Source organism: Elephantulus edwardii, unplaced genomic scaffold, assembly GCF_000299155.1.
Source record: "Elephantulus edwardii isolate Elephantulus edwardi_28Jun2011 unplaced genomic scaffold, EleEdw1.0 scaffold00050, whole genome shotgun sequence".
NCBI lineage: Eukaryota > Metazoa > Chordata > Mammalia > Macroscelidea > Macroscelididae > Elephantulus > Elephantulus edwardii.
Genome location: NW_006399800.1, coordinates 8336744 through 8360394, shown reverse-complemented (window position 1 = coordinate 8360394; position 23651 = coordinate 8336744). Strand labels below are relative to the sequence as shown.

General features: G+C 37.2%; 1 protein-coding gene across 1 annotated transcript in view; it reads left to right on the top strand.

Moving 5' to 3' along the window:
• Positions 1-23651, top strand: part of AP3S1 (adaptor-related protein complex 3, sigma 1 subunit) — an 80414-nt gene that overhangs the window by 17175 nt on the left and 39588 nt on the right. Inside the window, exons 2-3 of the mRNA XM_006886669.1 lie at positions 12910-13001; positions 16383-16494. Of these exons, the coding sequence (XP_006886731.1) occupies positions 12910-13001; positions 16383-16494 (204 nt within the window). The remainder of the gene's footprint in view (positions 1-12909; positions 13002-16382; positions 16495-23651) is intronic.

Genomic DNA, 23651 nt, shown 5'->3' with positions numbered 1-23651 from the left:
ATCCATTGAAAATATTCAATCATTGTTCTTTTAAATTCTGTGTCAGAAAGTTCCATCAGACTTTCTGGCTTCAGGAAATCCATCGATACTGTGTCATCCTTTGGGGGTGATATCTTGCCTTGTGCTTGTGTATTGTGTGGGACAGTTTGCTCTCTTCAAGACATTCATATGTTCTTGATCTGAAGATAATGCTCTAGAGATCAGTTGGATAGCTATCCCACTTGTGCTTTTTCTCTGAACGTCTGACTCCAGAGAAGTGTCAGTTCAGAGCCTGTGAGAGCAGTCTCTTGTAGGTAAGATAGGTCAAGGTGCTCCGGATTAGAGGCAGGTTGATTAACCAGGTGTGGAGCCAAATGTGGTAGGGCATGCATGTGGTTACTGTGATCACAAGGGCAGGTCAACCACCTGGGGGACCTCACTCAGGCCTCAGTTGTCTGGGTGTGCTTACAATTGGGGTCCCTATTCAAATTCCAGCTGTCCGTCTCCCACCCAGTGGTTTTAACTTTCTGGTCCCTGTACAGTGGTGCTCACGCAGTTGCCCTTGCACAGTGGCTGCTGCCCAGGAAGGCTCCTGGGTCCAAGGGGACTCAACAAGACAAAGTCAAATTCCCACCAACCCACTCACCTCTGGCTGGTCTGCAGTGTCCACAAAAGTTCAGCCAAATTATCACTGGCCTGTTCCTTCCTGGGCAGTTGGCGTGCCCTAAGAGAGCTCAGGCAAATTCCCACCAGTAGGCTCACCCTTGGGAACTCTCTCAGACAATCTGCGGTGCCCAAGAAAACCCAGTTAGGATCCTACTAGCCTTTCTCATGGCAGATCAGTCCCACAGCAGCTCTATTGGTGGCTTCAGACGATGGCTGACTCCACAGTGTGCCTTTGTGTGCTGACTCAGAATCGTATTGTCCACGGCTGTTACTGTGCTGCGTGAAGGAGTCTATAGTGGCCCTGGAGCACCGCCAGTGGGTGCAGGGTTGTGGTGAGGCCACCAGGGTGTGCCAGAAGTGTGGGGGCACGGGATGGTGGTGGGGTGGTGTCCCTGGACACGGTGCTGTGGCGGGGATAGGGGTGCAGGGCTTGGGCAGCGCTGGGAGTTAGGGGTTGCAGTCTGTTCCCAGATACTAAGTTACCAATTCACCAGTCCTCAGCAAATACCCCTCGCCCTTGTCCACAGTCCCATTTAAAAAAAAAAATTCCAAAATGTATCCCAATAGGACACTATCCATGTGCATACAAGGAAGACCTGTTGATACGATTATTCAAATATATATGCCAATGACTAAAGCCAAAGAAGAGGAAGGTGAGGACTTCTACCAATCTCTTTTTTAATGACATTCATTAAAATTTATTGCATGTGAATAACAAGGAAAATGAAGTGTTTAAAAGAGGCCATGACACCAGGGAAATCATTGCTGATGTCAGATGGACCCTGGCTGAGAGCAAAGAATAGCAGAAGATTGTATTTTACTGACCAAAGGCAATTGACTGTGGATTTTAACAAACTATGGCTAGCATTGAGAAGAATTGAAACACTTAATTGTGCTCATGCAAAATCTGTACCTAGATCAAGAAGCTGTTGTCTGAATGGAGCAAGGGAACACTGTTATTTAAAATCAGGAAGGATGTGTATAATGAGCATATCCTCTTTCCACACCTACTGAGTCTATATGCTGAGCAAATAATTTGTGAAGCTGGACTCTTATGAGGAGGAGAAATGTTGCATCAGGATTAGAGGAAGACTTATCAAAACTTGGAAAGTTTACTGCAGAAGATCAAGGACTGTAGCCTGTGGTATTGGATTACATTGCAGCGTCAAGAAAAAAAAAGTTTTCACCATTGGACTAATCATCAGCATCATGACAGATGGACAGAAGATTGAAGTTGTCAATTATTTCATCTTGTTTGGATCAACAATCAGCACCTTTGATACCAGCAGGCAAGAGGCTTATTGCATTGAGCATGTTTGCTGTCAGGGACCTCTCCAAATTACTGAAGAGCGGTGATGTCAGTTTGAAGACTAAGGTGCACCTTATTTAGGCCGTGGTCTTTTCAATCACTTGATACACATCTGAAAGCTAGATAGTGAGAAAGCATGAAAGAACTGATGACTTTGAGTTGTGGTATTGGAAAAAAGTACCGAAATGCTGAAAAGAACAAATAGGTATTTTGGGGGAAAAGTGCAGCCATAGTGCTTCTTGGAGGCAAAGATGGCAAAGCGTCATCACTCGTATTTTGGACATGTTGCTAAGAGAGGCTTTTCTTTAGAGAGAGACATCATGCTCAGTTTAGCAGTGGGCTCAAGTGTATGTGAGATGATGAGGGTGGCACAGGATAGTGTTTCATGAATTATTCTTTTTCACTGTTGCATGGTACTCCCTCATGTGACTGTATCATAGTTTTTTTCTCTTGTTGGTTGATGGGCACTTGGTTTTTTGTCTGCTATTGTGAATAATGCTGCAATAAACATGATTGACATTTATAGCTGTTTATAACTGTTCATGTCACCACTCTTATCTTTAGGGTGTATTCCTAGTTGTAGATGGATCAAATAGTATGTCTATTTTCAATTGTTTATGGATACACCAGACTGCTTTCTAAGGTTGCACCACTTTACATTCCCACCAGCAGTGATTGCCATCTAATGCAAGTTAGAAAAAAGGTGGACAGTCTACACCTGTGTGTATTACTGCCTCTGAGAAACCTTCTACTGAAGGTCAGCTATGAATCATTTCTGCTTTGATGGCACCTAACAAAAAAAAAAACCCACATCATTTAGTTACTCAAAGTAGCCCTGGTGATATAGTAGTTAAAGAGTTCCGTTGCCAGCTGAAAGGCTTTGGGTTTCAACCCACCATCTGCTCTGTGAAAGAAAGATGGGCACTTAGCTTCCAAGGTTTACAGCCTTGAAAACCCTGTATGGCAGTTCTGGTTTTGTCCAAAGAGTGTGCTGAGACAACACTGACTTGATGACAGTGTTAGTTTTGTTTTGAATCTGGTCTTGCTCGATGTAATGTATGAATACTTCAATCTGGCCTGTTTTGGGGCCACAATAGGTGAGAGGCAGTAATGGCCCACTGTAGGCATGGTCCAAGGGCTGGGAAACAGTTGCTTTTCTATGTGCTGCCTAGAAAAGAGAGTCAATGTTCATGAGGGTCTCTTTTGATATATGAATGAGTATGGGAAAATACATAGAAATAGTTAAGGTTTAATAAACATATTATATATTAAAAAGTTGTATTTATTTTTTATTAATACATTTGAGTTTGCTGTCTTTATGTGGTTCTAGTTCACTTTAGGGAGCTTTGGTGCACTGTTGTTATTGTTAGGTGCCATTGATTTGAGTACAACTCATAGCGACCCTATGAACAAAAGATCTGAAATCAGTCCTGTCCTGCGCTTTCCTCATACTTCCTGACACATAAGAGCCCACTGCAGCCATCACCTTGTCAGTCCACCTGGTTGAGGGCTTCCTCTCCTTCTCTGACCCTCCACCCTTCCTAGCATCATGTCCCTCTCCAAGGAATAGCATCTCCTAGCAATATGCCCAAAGTATGTGAGGCAAAGCCTCATCAGTCTTGCCTCCAAAGAGCACTCTGGCTTCACCCTCTCCAAGACATACCTGTTCATTTTCTTGGCTGTCCATGTTCAATGTTCTTCTCCAACACCATGACTCGAAAGCATCAATTCTTTTTCTGTCATCCTTATTAATTGTCCAGGTCTCGGGTCCATAGCTAGTAGTCGGAAGGACGTTGGCCTGAATCAGTTGCACCTTAGTCCTCAGACTGACATCACTACCCCTCAGTAATTTGGAAAGGTCCCTAACTGCGGATTTTCCAATTGCATTGTGTCTCCTTATTTCATGACTGCTCATACTACGAATATCAAAGGAATGTCTGTGTTTCATTGATTATGCAAAGGCGTTTGACTATGTGGATCATAACAAACTGTGGTTGACTCTTGAGAAGAATGGGAATCCCAGAACACTTGATTGTGCTAATACAAAACCTGTACTTGGACCGGGAGGCAGTCATCAGAACAGAGCAAGAAAACATTGCATGGTTCAAAATTGGGAAGGGTGTACACCAGGGTTGTGTCCTATCTCCATACTTTTTCATCCTATATGCAGGACAGATTATTCCAGGAAGCTGGGCTCTATGAGGAAAAGTGTGGCATCACGATTGGTGGAAGGTCCATCAACAGTCTGTGTTATGCAGATGACACAGCTGTGTTTGCTGAAACTGGAGGACCTGAAGTGCTTGCTGCAGAGGGTCAAGGACTATAGCCTTCAATATGGATTGAGGCTCAATGTCAAGAAGACCAAGATTCTCACCACTGAACCAATTGGCAGCATCAGGATGGATGGTGAAGAGATTGAGATTGTTCACAGCTCCACAGTCAACACTCTTGGCACCAGCAGCCAGGAAATTAAAAGATGATTGCCTCAGGACAGAGCAGGGTTTAGGGCTGTTGTACATGGGATCACTATGAGTCGCAAGCAACTCAACGGCACATAACAACAACAACAGCATACTAAGGGTGTTAATTGTGGCTCTAAGCAAGATGAAGCTGTTGATAGTTTCAGTCTCTCCATCCATCATGACACTTCCTATTGGTCCAGTGGTAATCTTTGTTTTCTTGATACTGAGATGCAATCCATCATATTGAAGGCTGCATATCTTGATCTTCTGCAACAAGCGATTCAAATCCTCCTCACTTTAAGCAAGAAAGGTTGTGTCATTTGCATAACACTGGTTATTGATGAGTCTCCCTCCAATCCTGATGCCACATTTTTTCTTCATAGAGTACAGCTTCTTGGATAATGTGCCCTGCTATCATATAGATTGAACAGGTATGGAGACAGAATACATCCCTGCACACTTCCTTCCCAATTCCAAACCATGCAGTGCTCCGCTGCTGCATTCACACAACAGCCTCCTGGTCTAGGTACAAGTTCCTCATGAACACAATCAAGTACTCTGGGATTCCCTTTCTTCTGAATGTCAGCCACAACTTGTCATGATCCACACAGTCAAATGCCTTTGCACAGTCAATAAAGCATGAATAGACACTCCTCTGGTATTCTTTACTTTCAATCAGGATCCATCTGACATCAGCAGTGATATCCTTGGTGCCACAGCCTTTTCTATATCCTGCTTGAACTTCTGACAACTCCCTATCTATGTACTTGTTCCAGCTGTTTTTGAATGAGCTTCAGTGGTATTTTGCTAGTATGTGATATCAATAATGCTGTTTGATAATTTCCATATTCACTTGGATCACCCTTTTGGGGAATAGGAACAAATATAGACCTTTTTCAATCTTTTGGCCAGACAGCTGCCCTCCAGATGTCCTGGCATAGACTGGTGAGTGCATCCAAGGCTTTATCTGTTAATTGAAACAAGTCAATTGATAGCCCATTGATTTCTGCAGCCTTATTTTTTGCCAAAACCTTCAATGAAGCTTCACTTCCTCTTTCATTACCATTGGCTTCTGTTCATATGGTAATTCCTAAAATTTTTCAGTGTCAATCAGTTCTTTTTGGTACAGTGACTCTGTGTATTCCCTCCATCTTTTGATGTTTTCTGGGTCATTCAATACATTGCCCATAGCATCTTTCAACATTGCGACACGAAGCCTAAATTTGTTTTTTAGTTCTTTCAGCTTGAGAAATTCAGAGTGAGTTCTTCCCTTTTTATTCTCCAATTCCCGCTGTCTGCACGTTCCATTATAATATTTTGCTTTTTTCCTCTCAACCTGCCTTTTGAAACCATCTGTTCAGCTCTTTTACTTTGATGTATTTTCCTTTAGATTTGGCTTCCCAAAATTCCTATTCAATCTTTAGAGTCTCTTCTGACATCTATTTTGGTTTTTTCTTTCACCTCTGTTTTTGTAATGACCTTTTGATTTCTTCATGGATGATTTTCTTGATATCATCACACAACTTATTCTGTCTTCTATCATTGGTGTTCACTACTTCAAACCTATTCTTAAGATGATCATGAAATTCCAATGGAACTGATTCCAGATCACATCTTGGTTCCTATGAACTTAGTTTCATTACCTTTGGCCTCAGTTTGAACTTGCATATGATGATCTGACCTGCAGTCTGTCCCTGTCCTAGTTTTTGACTGCTGATACTGAGCTGCTCCAATAATTTCTTCTACAAATGTAGTCATTCTGATTCCTATGCAGCTTCTTGGATGAAATCCACGTGTAAAGTTGTCTCTTGTGTCTTTTAGAAAAAGTATTTGCAATGAATAAATCAGTATAGATATAAAATAATTCTCTTTCCAGCTTCATTTCTTTCACCAAGTCCATATTTTTCCAATGACTGTTCATCTTCATTGTTTACTATTTTTGCATTTCGGTCACCAATTATCATTAATGTATCCTTATTGCATGTTCAGTCAATTTCAGATTGAAAAATTTGGTAAAAATTTAATTTCTTCCTCTTTTGCACTGGATGTAGGAGTATATACTTGAATAATAGTTGTATTAACTGGTCTTCCCTGTATGTGTATCGATATTATCCTATCACTCACAATATTGTATTTCAGGATAGAACTTGAAATTGACTTTTTGACTGTGAAAGCAACATCATTTTTATTCTGCCCTAGTCCATGGGAAATTACACCTAGCCTGAAGTCTTCTCCTCTCTAGTGATTCAAATCCGTCAGTGGCTCTGAGGGAAAGAAGATGGGCAATCTCCCTCTGGCCATTTTCAACTCTATAGTGATGAGGGGTATTTTTTACAAAATATTTATTTTATTTGTGATATTTAACAAAAATTCACAGAAAAGTTATATTTTTATTCATTCATTGTTGGACATTTCCCCTCATCTCTCTCCCTCCCACCTCCCTCCTTTAGTTCACTTTTTAAAAAATACTCATTCAGTTTTGCACAATTCCTCCCCTCCTTTCCCAAGACCTCTTTGAAGTGTACCTCTTATTCTGGGCTATTATCATACATATAATGCCTAATCATATATTCCTTTTCATTAGTTCTTTCCTTCATCTAGTCCAATATTGTGTTCATTATCTATTCACTTTCAGCCTCTTCTCCCAACCCCCTATGCCAGCCTGCTTTAGAACAGTGGTGCTATTCAGTATTTGTCCTTTTGTGACTGAGATATTCCACCCAGCATAATGTCCTCCAGGGTCATTCATGTGTAATATTTTTTGAGTTCCTTGTTTTCCAATGCTGCGTAGTTTTCCATTGTATAAGGGACTCATCCAGAATTTATAGACTACGTCAGCATCTCAACAAGAAAAAAGGTAAGCAACCCAATCACAGAATGGATACAGGATATGAATAGATACTTCACCAAAGAAACCATCTGCTTGGCTAACAAACACAGGAAGGAATGTTCAAGATTCCTAGCTATCAGAGATGTCAATAAAAATAACTATGATATATCATTTCAGCCCATCAACAATAGCCGAGTTTAATAGAGCAGCAACCAGTAAATGCTAGGGGTGTGTGGAGAGATTGGAATCCTTATTCATTGCTGTGTGGAGTGTAAAATGGTGCAACTACTGTGAAAGTTGATTTGGCGCTTTCTCAGAAATACCATTTGATCCAACACTGCCACTATTTGGAATATACCCTAAAGAAACCAGAACTGCCATCCACACAGATTTGTGCACACCCAATGTTTATTGCTGCATTATTTACAATAACAAAGAAATGGGAGTAGCCTAAGTGTCCATCAATAAACAAATCAATAAAAAAGCAATACGTTTTTTGAGTTGACTTTTTAGACTGATGGAGTTTGTCTAACTGAAGTGTATCACTTTCAACTTCTATTATGAAACAGTATGCTATTAGGAAATCTGGTCAGCCTGAAGCAAGCTCAAGGCTTCTCCATGAAAGCTATTAAAGTAAAGTGATTATTAATGAAAGAGAATCTTATGTCGGCAGAGATGTGATTTATTTAATATTACTTTATACTTCTGAATATTTGATTAACATTTTAAGGCAGTCTTTCCTATATTGATTATTTCTAATAGTCTCAGAATGAAGATCATTACACTTGATGTTCTTGAAGTACATTTGATAAATTACTTTCACTGTTATAATAATGAAACACAGTTGAGCACATTTAACCTGTTACATTTTCAAAAACAATAATGTGATACAAAGAGAACTCTCTTTGGCGAGCTCTGGTGGCCTAGTGGTAGGAAACTGCACTGCAATCCCAGAGGTGCGCGGTTCAAATCCACCAGATGCTCTGCTGAAGAAGGAGGAACAATTGCCTCCTGTATCAGTCAGATCCAATTTGACGGTACACACATGAAAAGAATAAATAAATAAATAAAAATTATCTAAAATAAATAAAAAAAACAAAGAGAACGCTCTTCAAAAGAAAACTCCTTGTAGGAGCTTTACACTGCCTTGAAATTCTGGAGCTTACTATCCTTTCCTGATTTTAAATCTTGTAGTTTTCCCTTGCTCTGTTGAGAGAACTTTTTGGTCTAAGTATATGAAGAAAGGATTGAAGCTGTCAATGATTTCATCTTGTTTGGATCAACAATCAACACCCTTGATACTAGCAGTCAGGAGTATCACAGGAGTATCAGGAGATGTATTGAATTGAGCAAGTCTGCTGTCAGGAACCTCTCCAAAATTATGAAGAACAGTGATGTCAGTATGAAGGCTAAGTTGCAACTGATTCAGTCGTCTCAGTTACCTGCTATGCATCAGAGAGCTGGACAGTGAATAAGTATGAAAGAAGAATTGATACCTTAGAGCTGTGGTACTGAAGAAGAGTACCGAATTTTCCATAGACTGCCAAAGAACAGATATGTCTTGGGAAAAGTGCAGTGAGAATGCTCCTTGGAGGCAAAGATAGTGGAGCTTCATCTTTCATACTTTGGACATGTAACTAAGCAGGGCTAATCCTTGGAAAGGGACATCATGCATGGAAAGATGGAGGGTCAACAAAGGAAAGGAAGACACTCAGTAAGATGAATTGACATAGTGGCTTCAGCATTGGGCTCTAGTGTGTCAGAGAAGATGAGGATGGCATAGGGTAGGGCAGGGTTCAGGTTGATTATTCATAGGGTCACTATAAGTCATATTCGACTCAATGTCACCTAACAACAACAATCATCTTTCTTTCCCCCTTTCCGTAATCTCATCTCTCTCTCTTTTCTCATGACTTAGAAAGCTTTTTCAATTTTGAAAGTCTTATGTTATTATACTGCACCCAGCCAGATAATTTGATATGAGACTCTTATCTCATAGTTCTTAATTTATTCATAACTAGGAAGTTACTTTAGCCATATAAGGGATTTCATAGGTTTGAATGTTGACATCTTGTTGAGCCATTGTACTGTCTAGCCCCTTTTCCTGTGCCTACTACTAAACCAATAGAATTGTAATAAACAGAATGGAATGGATGGGAATGCTGAAACATTGTGAAAATGAGAAGTCTTACAGAACAATTTTCATAAAAAAATTTTTACATTAGAATGTAGTTTGCTGTGTAAACTTTCTCTTAAAACATCATATTGTTGTTGTTGTTTGCCATCAAGTTAGAACAGACCCATAGCTGACCTTCCTGTAGGTTTTCGGAGGAGATTGTCCATCTTCTCCCCTGGAGCAGCTGTTGGATTTGAACCACATGTCTTTGGAATTGCAGCGCAGCTTCTTACCTAGTGGTCAATAAGGTATTTTCAGAAATAAGTGAAAAAGGTACAGGTGTTTGCTAAAGAATGAGAAAACAGGGTTTTTTCTAGTTACTAGGAAAATAGAAGAATTAAGGATTAGGGTTTAATACCTTTATTCAAGCCACAAGAGTAGGGAAACTCATTGAAGGGACACTCTAACTCTAGATAAAGACTGGAAGAAAATGCTGGACAGACATTTAAGGGAGCCCATGTCTTTTTTTTTTTTTTTTAAATAATTTTTTATTACAGAAATCCAGAGAGAAGGCCGCATAGTGGAGTGGACGTGGGGGCGGGGAGGGATTGCATAACAATGAAAGAGGTTGGGAGAAACAATGAAAGAGGTTGGGAGAAAAGTGCAACAAATATCCCAGTCACAAAAGGACAAATATTACATGATGCCACTGTTGTAGAATGGGACTGTCCTTGGGGTTGGGGAGAGCCCATGTCTTTACAGGTATTTATAAACAGATTTGTAGGTAGATTCTACGAGAGAAGACAGAAGCATTGCATGCTTGAATAACACAATTTTTTTTTCTAAGTACTTTAAGAATCTGTAAGGAGAAGAAATTATGTTGTTGGTGATGAATATTCAAAATACCATGGACTTAGAAAAGAACAAACCTATTTGTATTGGAAAAAATACAGCCAGAATAATCCTTAGAAGCAGAGATGGTAAGATTTTATCTTGAGTATTATGGCTGTGTTACCAGAAAAGACATTTTCTCCAGTCTCTAGAGAAGGACATTATACTTGGTAAAATAACAAATCAGCAAAAAATGAATACCTTCAATGAGATGGGTGGATATAAGGGCTGCAACAGTGGGCTCAGATATAGCAGTGATTGTTGGCCAGTATCTCTGGTCAGAGGAGAGTTTTGTTCTGTTATTATGAGTTTGGCTTGACTAAGATGGCTCCAGGCGACAATATAGAATTATACCGTATGACTTTATCTGTTCTGTTAGGTGGACATTGGTTATTTTCAGCTTTATTGTTCTTAACAAAGAGTTTTATGAACATTTTAAAATCATGTTTATATGAGATTTCCAATATTTGGTTGGTTATGTCCTTTTAGACATGGTACCCAGGGGTGAAAGTGCTTGTTATAAAATTATTTTCTTAGGTGATTTTGCTGTTTGAATTTCCACTGGTTGGATGAAATCTTCATTGGCTCTACATCTTTGTCAGCATTTTATATTGTGGATTTATGCATTCACTGCATTTAGAGAGCTATCACATATTTTTTCTTTTTATTTGCATTTTTTCTTCTTAGCTGTGAGGTTGAGCTTCTAATCACTTGGTTTTGGACTATTATGTTTTCTTTGCAACTCCTTTCCGTGATTTTTGCTCATTTTCTGTTGTGATGTTTGAGAACGTGACTGTGTTAAAATTCAGGCTATGAATTGTGTGGTTGAATTTATCAAATATACACTGAGCCTATTCTTGGCTATAGACTCTTGGAAAATTGAAGCCAAGGGCGTTCCTTGGAGGCAAGGATGATAAAGCTTCATCTCTCATACTTTGGTCATGTTGCTAGGATCATGGAAAGTGATTTTATTCTTGGAAAGGTGGAGGGTCAGCACAAAAGAGAGAAAGACTCCCAGTGGATGAATTGATGGAGTGACTGCAGCAGTGGGCTCAAGCATGTGAGGATTCAGGTCTGTTGTTCATACAGTTACTCTGAGTTGTCTTGATGGGACCCAACAACAACAACAGTAATTATATACTGATGAATGAGTTCTGGTGGTGTACTGCATTAAATATTGGGCTGCTAACTGAAAAGTCAACATTTGAAATCTACCAAATTGTTCCACAGGAGAAAGATGGACACTCTTCTCTTGTAAGGACTTAACGCTACAGAAGCCCAGTGGAGGATTGCTATAAATTGGAATCACTCAGTGGCGCTGGGCTTTGTCTGTCTGTTTATTTGTTACTTACATAAAGATGAGAAATGTCGACCACAGCTTTGCATCTAGTAAAGGTGGTTATTGAGTTGATTTCAACTCGGAGAATGCATGTGACAAAGTAGAACTGCCCATAGTTGTTTTTTTTTTACTGTAATTATTGAAAGATATTGCCAAGTTTCTCCAGTGGATTTAGTGGGTCAGTTCAGATTGCCAACATCATGGGTGGGAAATCTGATGGCTTCTTGTTTGGTCAAGTTGGAACCCTCCTAGCGAGTTTTCAGAGGTAATTAATCACATGGGAATAGCCTATTCTTCTCCTGTAGAACATCTGGTGGGTTTCAACCACATGCATGCCTTCGAGATTGGCAGGCAGTTTCTTACCACTTTTGTTGTTCTTGTTCATTGCTATTGAGTCTAGCACAATTCATAGCAACCCGGTGAACAGAAGGGCCTGAAGGCTTTCTATAACTACTGTCATTTGTCAAAATTCATAGAGTTTCCAGAGGCATGTTGTTTAGGAAGTTGATGCCACTTCTGCTACCACTAGAGCTCCCTAATCCTAAATTCTAGTTCTAATTCACTAGCTGTTCTGTGTAATTTATTGCCTCTGGAAACCAGCAGGAGGGTGGGCAGAGAATAGGAAGACCTTCAATGAGATGAATTATCTTGTCTGTGACAGTGAACCTCAAGTGTGTTGGGGATAGTATGAATGGTGCAGGATAGACAGGGTTCTGATCTGTTGTTCATAAGGTTGATCATGAGTCATACTTGACTGCTGCACTTAACTTTTGAAAGAGCCACCACACTCTTAACTGTAGCACCAACAAGCCTCCTTTGGTAGGTGGTGGTGCTGGTTGTTATATGGCCTTGAGTTGGAATTGATTCCTAGCTGAATCTTCAGCAGGTTTTCAGAGGCTGTGGTAGGAGACCTACTTAATTAGAAGCTCCAAATTATTAAATTCAAATATAAATTAGTCACATGAATCATTTTCAACTTCTTACTTTCTTGTTAACCAGAAGCTTTTAATTGGGGAATATCTAATCCTACTTTTGCTAGTTTTTGTAATTTATCTTTTTTTTAATTTATAAAAAAATAGTTTTATTGTGGAGATAAAATGTTGATTTATTTTTTATTCTTCTTCATCAAAACATATTAGCTTTTATTTTAATCAGTTGTGATTTATTCAGGTATACTTTAATGTTACCCAAGTTATTTCTACAAGAACTCCTCCTGGATGGTTTTTCTTGACTGATATTACGACATTTTATTAATTTTTTCGAATATGGCCAAACCTTATAAACTCAGCTCTAATGTTTATGAATTATTCTTCCCAGAGTGAAGATACACAACAACAAATCATCAGGGAAACATTCCATTTGGTATCGAAAAGAGATGAAAATGTTTGTAATTTCCTAGAAGGAGGATTGTAAGTAGAACATTTCATAGATACTTGTAATATTTGACTGTATGATTTAAATATGCATTGTTTAACCAATTTATAGTCAAAGTTTTCTGATTTTGATTATTTATAATGGATTAATTACTATCTGTGTTCATTTAAATCTAAGAATTTTTAAGATACACAATCATTTTTATTTAATAGCTTAGAGTTTATGTAAAGCTAACATATTCTTTCTACCAGTATAGGAAGGTATAAAATGGGAAAAAAAAAATCTCTCAATCTTGGCCCTTCTTCCTTACGTATTGTTTTAGAGAATTAACTTTGCATCAGCTGGCATTTGAAAGTGTACCTTAAAAAATACTTACTTACTGGGTGACATTGTGTGTGATAGTTCGGTTATTGCTTGTTTTCACTTCATGTTTTTTTAAAACTGCATATTAACACAATAGAGCAGCAGCATTATTTTTCATGATTTCTCTGTGTGTGTGCAAGAGAGAGAGAAAAAAAGATAAGAGAAAGCTTGGTCCTCAGACGATAGATTTTTCTATTTTAAGACAGCTAAGTTAATAAAGTACTTACGATTATCTTGCCGGCTATTATATCTATTTTTAGAAATAATGCCCATTTTAAAGACAGTTTATTTACTGTCCAGTAGTTGAATAAGTTTTATTTCTTATGTTTATGCAGTTATTAGAGTATTTCCTCATGGACAATTAAAAAATACTATGAATGACTGCATACTAGAGAAATCTAGGCTTTTCTGTATTTTAATATGTATTATTCAGTCTTTTTGATTATTGTCGCTGTGAAGTATTGTTGAAACAACTGCAACTCATAGTGACCGAAACAACTGCAACTCATAGTGACCTTATTAACAGCAGATCTGCACCTTCCCCTATCATGCCATCCTCATCGAGCCCATTGTAACACTGTCAATCCATCTTTTTTAAAATCTTCTCTTTTGCTGACCCTCCACTGTCCCAAACATGATGTCTTTCCAAGTACTAGCTCCTTCTAAGAACATCAAAATTTAATAGCTTAAAAAATTGTGTCAGGCTGCACTTTTAATGTGTATCAATAAATGTTTGCTGTTTGTAAATTTTCTTAATTCAAAGCATCCTGTTTAATACTTGAGGCAAATGTACCTGATTTATGTATATATCTTAATTGTATTTAACATCTTACACTTCTCTGAGACTTTCATTATCTTCATCTTATCTTCATAATCTCTTATCTCAAAGGAAATGTATCACCTTGCACAGTATACACAGTATGTACTGGACATATAAGATATTTGATTGTTCTCAGTAGGACACTATTTGCTTATTGAATTCATCCCAACTCATAGTGATCCTGTATGCCAGAGATGTAGCTGTTGGGTACCATCAAGTCAGAACTGACCCATAGTTGATCCTTCTGGTGGATTTTCAGAGGCAGTTAGTCACACAGAAGGAGATTGCCCTTTTTTCTCCAGAGGAGCATCTGGTAGACTTGAACCACATGCTTTTAGGATTGCAGCACAGCTTTTTACCAGTAGGCCACCAGAGAACTTCTAGTAGGGCACCGTTGGAACTAAAAATTGTATCTAGAATGTCAATATTCATTCTTTATCTTACCTAAAGTATAGATAAATTGTGTCATAATATAGTTCTAGTTTTTGCCTAACAAATTAGATCCTTTGGTCAAACAACTTAATGTCTGGGATCTTGGTTTTTTCTGCTGTAAAACTAGGTTTTAGGGTTAAGAGGATTTCTAAATTCTACAACTTTATATTCCATTCAAGAATTTAGGGTAGTATTTTTAACGGTATTCACTGTAGTTTAAAGATGAAATTATGTTTTAATTATGGCAAGGCAAAATATGTTCTTAACAATAGTAATATGTTCACTTTATGATTAATCTTGAAACTTAAAATTTTCAAAGTTTTGTTGTTTTCCTTTAAAACAAAGTAAACAAAAGTTATAATAATCTTTAGCTTGAGGATGAATCAGAGGCTGCTGTTTATGTTCTTTTTGTCTCTTTAAAGAAATAATTAAAAGCCTAGTCTGTAAATATTTGGAAACAGAAGTGACATCCACTTCCTATGAACTTTGATAAATGACACTAGTTATGGAAAGGCCTTAGGGCTCTTGTTTATAGGGTTGCTATGAGTTGTACTTGACTCAATGACAATCAACAACTATGAGTATAATTTTATAGAATACTTAAAGAGCATGTACATATTTTTTTTTAAAAAAATCATCTCTACTTCTGCTAATTGTGGGCAAAGAGATAGTTTAGATTTGTTTGATTTGAACGTTTTATCAGCTTGTTGTACTGTAGAGTCAGAACCAACCCATAGCCGTCCCACCAGAAGGTTTTCAGAGGCAGTTAATCACACAGGAGGAAATCCCTCTTTCTCCCTCATTTATCAGTTTAGTGCTGATTTTACTTATTAAGAAATAGATGCTATTAGATGCTATTTTCCTATATCTTGTTAGGGTTTAGTTAGCTTTTGATTAAAGTTAGCTTTGGTTTTAAAAATTCTTAGTCTTAAAGAGTCATTAGAGTATGAATTAATTATTATAAACTTAACCATAAAATTACTGAATTATATTTAGAAAATATGTTTGGAATAGTTCCTAAATTATTATTTTTAAAATGCTGAAATCCCAATCAGTAACGTAAAAGTATTTGATAAAGAATTATCTTTTTATTCTATTTTCTTGCATTTATATTAAAAAATTAGGAAATCTTGATGGTAAATCTACTGAAACTTAAAAAATGTTCTTTTTTTTTGGGTAATTGATAACAGTCTTAAGCTGTATTATCTTGCTGTGATCTGTGGGGTACTATCTAGTAAACTCTTATAGTTCCACTGTGATCTGCTGCCTGTTTCTTTGTATTTGGTGTTCCCTATTTTTTCTTTGTGCACTGGCTACCTGTTCCTTGAATGTACATATTTTTTTCTTGATATAATGGACTTTTTATTAGTTGATACCTTTCCCTGAAAAATTCTTTCAATTTTCATGTTAACCTAAATAGCACTCTTATTACCTAATTTCAGGTTCTAAATCTATCACTGTGATATCCTCCTATTTTGATTCTTTATGTAAACATCTTCCACTATTTGTAAATTTTCTTCCTTGATTATTGGGCCTGGCCCTATTCAGTATCTGGCACATAATAAATATTCAGTAAGTAGTTTAGTGAATGAGTCAACTAAAACTAAAATCACAATCTCTTACTTGACATTTCTGAAAAACAGGCCTCTTAATTTCCTTAGTCTTTGAAGTAAGTTCACTTGAATACTAATGTTGTCATTTTTAAAAAGATTTTAAACAAATTATTAGTTTGCTTTAGCTAATGAAAATGTTTTGCATTTTGTTCCCTATAACATTCTAGTTGTTTTGTTTTGTCATTTAGGTTAATAGGAGGATCTGACAACAAACTGATTTATAGACATTATGCAACATTATATTTTGTCTTCTGTGTGGATTCTTCAGAAAGTGAACTTGGCATTTTAGATCTAATTCAAGTAAGTTAACACATGCCTCTTACTTTCTTAATTAACAATTTTGACATTCTTGTTTTAAACTGGTGTGTTTTAAATTTTCTAAAACATCTTTTGGTGTGTGTAAAAAAATAAAATGTTCCATAGTTGGTACTGGGTGAATGAAGGAGAAATGAGGGATATAGAAACAAGTAAATTAATTTAATTGGATTGAGACTAATCACAACTAATTTCATCCTGCCCTTCTTTTCTGTTTGTGTAAGTCATCGCAAGAAGCCAAAAATAGTTTGTCTCTAATTGTTTGTGGCTCTTGTTTACCATAACCCGGATGCCTTCTAAACCTACCTATCCTTGGCTACTGAAAATCTATCCTATGTCTCTAGAACACAAGGTCAACCATTCAGCAAAATCCTCTTTATCATCAATATCTTCTGCTAATTTTGCTTCTTTTTTTTTTTGCTCAGACTTAAATCTGCAGCCCTTTCAAGTGGTAGCTTCTTTCTTTCCAGCTTCCTCTTTGATTCTCATTGCTACTTCTAGATGATTTTCTCTTCTAAACTCCTTCAGCTTTGACTCTATACCACTGTCCTCATCTCTAAGTCATTGAAGATGAAAGAACTTGTTAAGGATCTGAGATTTTATTCCCTTGAATACTAACAAAATGATCTACTACAGTTTTGTAGAGGCTGGCTGAGTGCATGAAATTCCTCAACCAACAACTGTATTGCTAATGACATAATCAATAGCCACTGTAACAGGATTTGCTCAGACAGCTTTCCCAAGTTTCAATTCCCAAGAAGTCTTGTGAAATAAGCTAGATGACAGCTGCATTTATAGTTGACTTATAGGAGAAGAACTGGAATCTTTTATAAAGGACAATAAGCCAGCCTGTCCTTTGCCCAGAAGAATAAACTTAACTCTTTTTTTTTTCAAGTATACCTTTTGTTCCACAAGTAAATATTCTGTTCTCCAAGGCTGGTTGCTATGCAAACATCCTTGAAAATATAGTCCAGGAATAAAAGCAGCTAGAGCCTTTGCTCATAAGAAATACAGAAATGCCAGACTCATGGAGAATTATTTCCAAATAGATTTCAGTTCCTAGTTCAGTCAAAAACTGCTTGGTGGTATCATTACTTACATAGGTATTTCTCTTGATATCCTCCTGTCTTCAAAGCTGGAGTTTCTCTAATGAATTCATAGTAATGTTTATGTCTAGACCTTGTTATTTGTACTGCCACCTCACCTTTCTATAATATCCATTTCATATATTTTACCCCCTGCCATTATCTGTTACCTTTTTTAGTTCGGCTTTTTGTGAATTTTTTATCCATATAATTATTCATATACGTTTTATTTCATTCATGTTCATAGTGAGTTATTAGCATATGTTATTCTTTTTCACTCCATCTGTTATCTTTTACTGTTTCTATTATTCTGACAATTCTTCAAGCCTATTTGGTATCCTCAGTCTTTTTTCATGGTGATGCTCCTGATATCTAACTTTACTGAACTTTGGTGGTCAGTCAGTATTATCACATCTTTGTGTAAGTTCTGCTTCTTACCTATACCCATGTATCTGAGTATTCCTAATGATGGTGGTATTGGAGGCAAAGGGATCTTTTTTCCTAATCTCAGTGAGCCTATTTCTCAGGTCCATTCCCTCTCCCATATTCATAGGTAATTGCTAGTACTCTTTTTATTGTGATTTGAGTGAGAAAGTTTACAAAGCAGATTGATTTTCCCACTCAACCATTCACACGCATTTTGCTATATAACATTAATTATGATACCTGCGATGCAACCACATTCCTTCTTCCTTCTTGTGATTCATGTTTTCATTAATTCTCTCTCATCCCTACCTGCTTTCTAAGCTTTATTCTTGGACAAAGACTGCTGTTCTGACCATAATGGTTGGCTTTTGTAAGGAGTGAGTACTTTCCTAGTCTTATTCACATAACAGCCCAGTATACTGTTTGAAAATTAAGTCAGTGGGCAAATGTTGTTCTAGGTTTGAGGGGTGACAAAGGAACTTAAGCACTAAGGCTAATCTTTTTTTACAGTTTTTAGTTTTAGTCCGCTTTCCCGCTGCTTCTCTAGGATACTCTGCTGCAATCCCTCTCTGAGTTTTGAAAGTTGAGGTTCAAGAAGCCATTAGTCCTGTAGATTAATTGTAGAAACAGTATATCTTTGTTTTTCTTCCATCTTCTTTGGTGTAGATAGGGAGAGACCAATCATTGCATCTCACAAGCTTTTACAATTCCAGTAACTACTCACCAAAGGAGGATGGAGGGTATTGTCTTTGTGGGCTATGATATTCTTGATTTCAGTGTCCCTTAAGATTGATATTATGGCCTCAAGACCTGTGACCAGCAATTTATTCTCTTAGGGTATTTGGTTATGATCCGAAACTTAAGTGGTTTTGTCTCTTGTTTGTCCTGCAATAAATATGTACTTATTACATATAAATGTAGTCATTATCTGCCAGACATCAGAATGGCCATAGGTGTCATCATTTACACCTGTCCATATCATAGCTGTTTTCGTCGCTTGTCTCAGGCTTACACTGTTTATCTAACAATGTACATCTATGCCTATGTACTGTATTTTCTACTAGCAAAACTTTTGTTGTGTACTGTTGAGTCAGAACCAACCCATAGCTTAGCCTTTGGTGGGTTTTCAGAGGCAATTAATCACATGGGAGGAGATTGTCCATCCTTTTCCTCTGGAGCAGTTGATGGCTTTGAACCTCATGCCTTCAGGATAGCAGCACGGCACAGCTTCTTGCCACTCAGCCACCAGAGCTTCATTAGGAAAGTACTGACCGTATTTCTAGCAGAGGTCAACCCATCTACTTATATACACTCTTCGTTACTCTAAAAATTTGTTCAGTCTCATAATTTTACGTCTTTCACTCTACACTTATTTTTTCTTCCCAGTCTTCAATATGTTCTCCCTTTTAAAAAGCCCCGTTCCTACTAACCTCTCTAGTCACTGTTTCATTTTTCTCCCTTTCCAGTAAAATACTTTTAAAAGAGTTGTCTAGGTTCTATCTCAAGTTTACCTTCTCTCATTCTGTCTTGAACTCACTCCATTCTGGCCTACTGTTGGTAAATCAAAAGATCTATTTTCATGACTCATCTTACATGGTTAAGATAGGTGATCACTTCCTTGTCCATGAAATATTTTCCTTCCTTACTGTAGGTTGCCTTACTTACCTAGTTTTTAATCCCATTTCTTTAGGTGCTTCACTTCAGTTTCCGTTACCAATTCTCCCTCATTTCTCCTCTTGTTGTTAAGTATGTGCCGTTAAGTCATAGACAACTCATAGTGACCCTGTGAACAAAAGACCTGAGCACTGTTCATAAAGTTTCCTGAGGCAAGCCATTTTGGAAGTGGATGCCACTCCTGTTTCCAAGATTTTTTTTTGGGAAGCTCCACCAAACACTGTCTACCATGGGTAACCGTTATCACATTTGACACATCAGTGTCACAGTGTTTAGCATCACAGCAACCACGAGTTACCTCTGTATAGCAAATGTACAGATCAGTGTTATACCACGTAGAAGAATGTTTGCCAAAAAACAATTTAAACCAGGCCACCCTACTACCCACCAATCCCAGCCACCATCTTCTGTAGAACCAGCTCCTGTAGATGACTTTTAAACTTGTCACCAATGCCATGCCGCCTACCTCAAAAATATTATTAAAATGCTATGGGCTAATCTTTGCAACTCTTTTTTTTCCTTCTTTTGTTTATTCATTAGTTGATACTCACATATTGCCTATATATATTAATGACCTCTAAATCTGAAGTTTTGTTTTACATTTATCTCCCATTTTATACTGGTCAGCAGACACCTCTAGTTCTGATTTCAGGATCATAGAGGTTGAGGTTTGAGAGGTCCATTAGTACTGTGGACTAATTGTTTTGTAAATACCTGATTTTCTTCACTGTGCTTTGCTCTAGACAGAATAAAACTAGTGGTTGCACCTTTTAGGCTTGCAGGCTTTTTAACACCCTGATCAGTACTCACCACAGCAGGATGTAGATCATTGTCTTTATGGACTGTTTGTGCTACTTGACCTTCATGTCCTGTTAAGACTACAAACCTGAGTCTTCCCATGACCAGTGACTAATTCCTTCAGGAGGTTTGATTATAGTTAAGAAGTTTATGTGATTTTGCCCCTCTTGGCATTACTGTATACATGGATATATTTGAAACACATAGATAATCATATAGAGAAATATCTGCCAAATCTATAGATGACCATTGTTGTAGTTCCTTCAAGTCACACATACCTGTTTATATTGCCTTTTTTGCCCAAGTATCCACTGTAGATCAATGTCATTTTACGTCCATTTGAGACATTCCCTTTTTGTCATTATGTACTTTTTAAATGTGCTCTTGACTGCTGTATAAGCAAATTCAGAGATAATGTTGTTATTAGGTGCCATCGAGTCATCTCCAACTCATAATAACTATATGCAAAATATAACAAAACCCTGCTGGATTTTGCACCATCTTCACAATCTCTGGTGTGCCTTGTTCCAGTCACTGTGTCAGCCCATTTCCCTAAGGCTCTTCCTTTCCTTCACTGCCTTTCTGCTTTCCCAGTCATGGTAGCCTTTTCCCAGGACTAGTCTTTCCTGAAAACATATCCAAAGTATGAGACGAAGTCTCACTATGCTTCTTTCTAAGGAGCACTGAGGCTTCACTTCTTACAAGACAGTTTTATTTATTCTTCTGGCAGTCTATGTATATTCGATATTCTTCACCGACACTACAATCCAAAACCCTTTTTTTAGACTTCCTTCTATTGTAGGACATCTTTATTGAAACTATTAAAATATTTACAATGTGAGAATAGAATTCATCAAATATTAATGTTGGGGTGTTTGACTTATTTATAAGCAGTTATAATTCCCTCAATTTGTTTATTATGCCAAGCTGATAATGGAAGTAAAAAAAAAGTTCAGTGAATAATTTTTAATTCCTGTTACAGTTTTCTGTACCGTATGTGGCAAGTATGTCAATACCAGTTTTGCCAGATGTCATTAGGAAAAAATGGAGCACTAACAGCCGAAACTTTCTTGACTTTGATGTTTTGACTATATTTAAACTAGAACTCCATGTGTAATTTCTGTGAGACTGATATTGTAAGACTAATTTTTGTGAAATTATTTTACTAATTTTACTAATGCTAACTTATTATGATATTGAACAAACAGTATCTTTAATATTTGCATATATTTTTATTGTGCATTGAATTTTAATCTTTGAGACCTTGAATTTTTCAACTGTTAAGTATACATGATTTGTCATGCAATCTGCAGACTTAATGAGATTGTTAGAAAGATAAATAAACTGAAATAGTCTAGAAGTGGCTGCACAAAATGAGCTTAAGCACAGTAGACATCATGATGATGGTGCAAGATCAAGTAGAGTTTTTGCAACAGCAGAATTGGCCTCAGTTCTTCAGTTCTGCTGTACAGTAGCTGTAACACTTTGGACTAATTATTTGACTTCTTTGACCCTAACTTTCCTCATCTGAAAATGGAATCAATAAAGATACCAACTAATAAGAGTAGGTGTGAATATTAATAAAGATACTGCACGTAAAGTCACCTCAGTGACTGTCAGTAATTTTTAAATAACATTAACATTTTAGTTAAAGCATATAATATTTATAAAAAGGCATTTTCCGTAGAATTAGAAGTCACTTTGTGTTTCTAATTTTTTACTTGTGATTATTAATCCTTTATGTTATGCACTAATTTAGAATGTTATTGGGTGCTGTCTTATTAACTGTAACTCTTAGCACCTGTGATCAACACTTTGAAACCTTGCTCTGTCCTGCACCATCCTTATGATCTCTGTTATGCTCAAGCCCTTTGTTGCAGTAACTGTGCTAGTCCATCTCATTGAGAGTCTTCCTCTCTTTAACTGACTCTTCACATTTCTTCTGGTCATGACATCTTTTTCCAAGGACTGGAGCCTTTTGACAACATGCCCAAAGCATGTAAGATGTAGTTTCATCAAATCTTGCCCTAGGGGAGCACTCTTAATACACTTCTTCCAAGACAGATTTGTTAATTCTTTAAGCAGTGCATGGGCTATTCAGTATTCATGATTCTAAGATAGCAGTTTTCCCTTAATTCATTATCCAATTTCACATTCTTGTGAAGCAATTCAAATTATTAATTCAAATGGCTTGGGTCAGGCATACCTTAGTCTTTAAACTGGAATCTGCTTTAAAGAGGTTCTTGAAAGCAAATTTGAAACTAGGTTGTGATTTCTTCTTTTCTACTACCATGAGTGTTGATTTTGGATCCTAGTAAAAAGGAAATTGTTGAACACATCAGTCTTTTCTCCGTCTATCATAATGTTGCCTATTAGTCCAGTTGTGCAGATTTTTATTGTCATGATTTTGAGATGTATACTTTGGTCTTCAGTAAGTTCTTCAAGTCTTCTTTACTTTCTGGAAGCAAGTTGTGTCATCTGAATATCATAGGTTCATTCTATAACCAGTTTGAATCAGAAACTATTAAAGTGATTTCAGAGTCAATCCAAAGGAGTTATTTTTTTTTATTTGGATCCATGGGACACTTTGTAGGAAAAAGATGGATCATCTTCTCCTGTAAATACATACAGCCTTCAAAACCCTATAGAGAATTACTGTGAGTTGAAATCTACTTAACAGCAGTGAGTTTAGATATTAGCATGTCTCCCTCTTAGCTCCCAAGACATATTAATAGCATTCCATTGTTAGTTATTGTTAATGTATAGATATTTCTCCCCCCTTTTTTTAATTGTCTAATTTAGATAGCTGAACCACTTTGCTTTTTACTTTCTTGTTTTCCATTCTGGCTAGTTTGCCTTAATTGGATATTGAACTATTCATATCTCTCATGGTATTTTCTGGTTCTGTCATTGTAGTAGTAAACTGTTGAGAACTGACTGCTGTGAAAAACTGAGAAAATACCAACAAAGTGTTTACTTGTATTTTATTAATGATGCAAAGGCTTCTAACTGTGTATATCATAATAGATTTATATGGGGCACCAGGAGCCAGGAAATTAAAAGACGTATTACGATGGGAAAGTCTGCTGTTAGGGACCTCTCCAAATTACTGAAGAGCAATGATGTCTCTCTGGAGACTAAGGTGCACTTGATACAGGC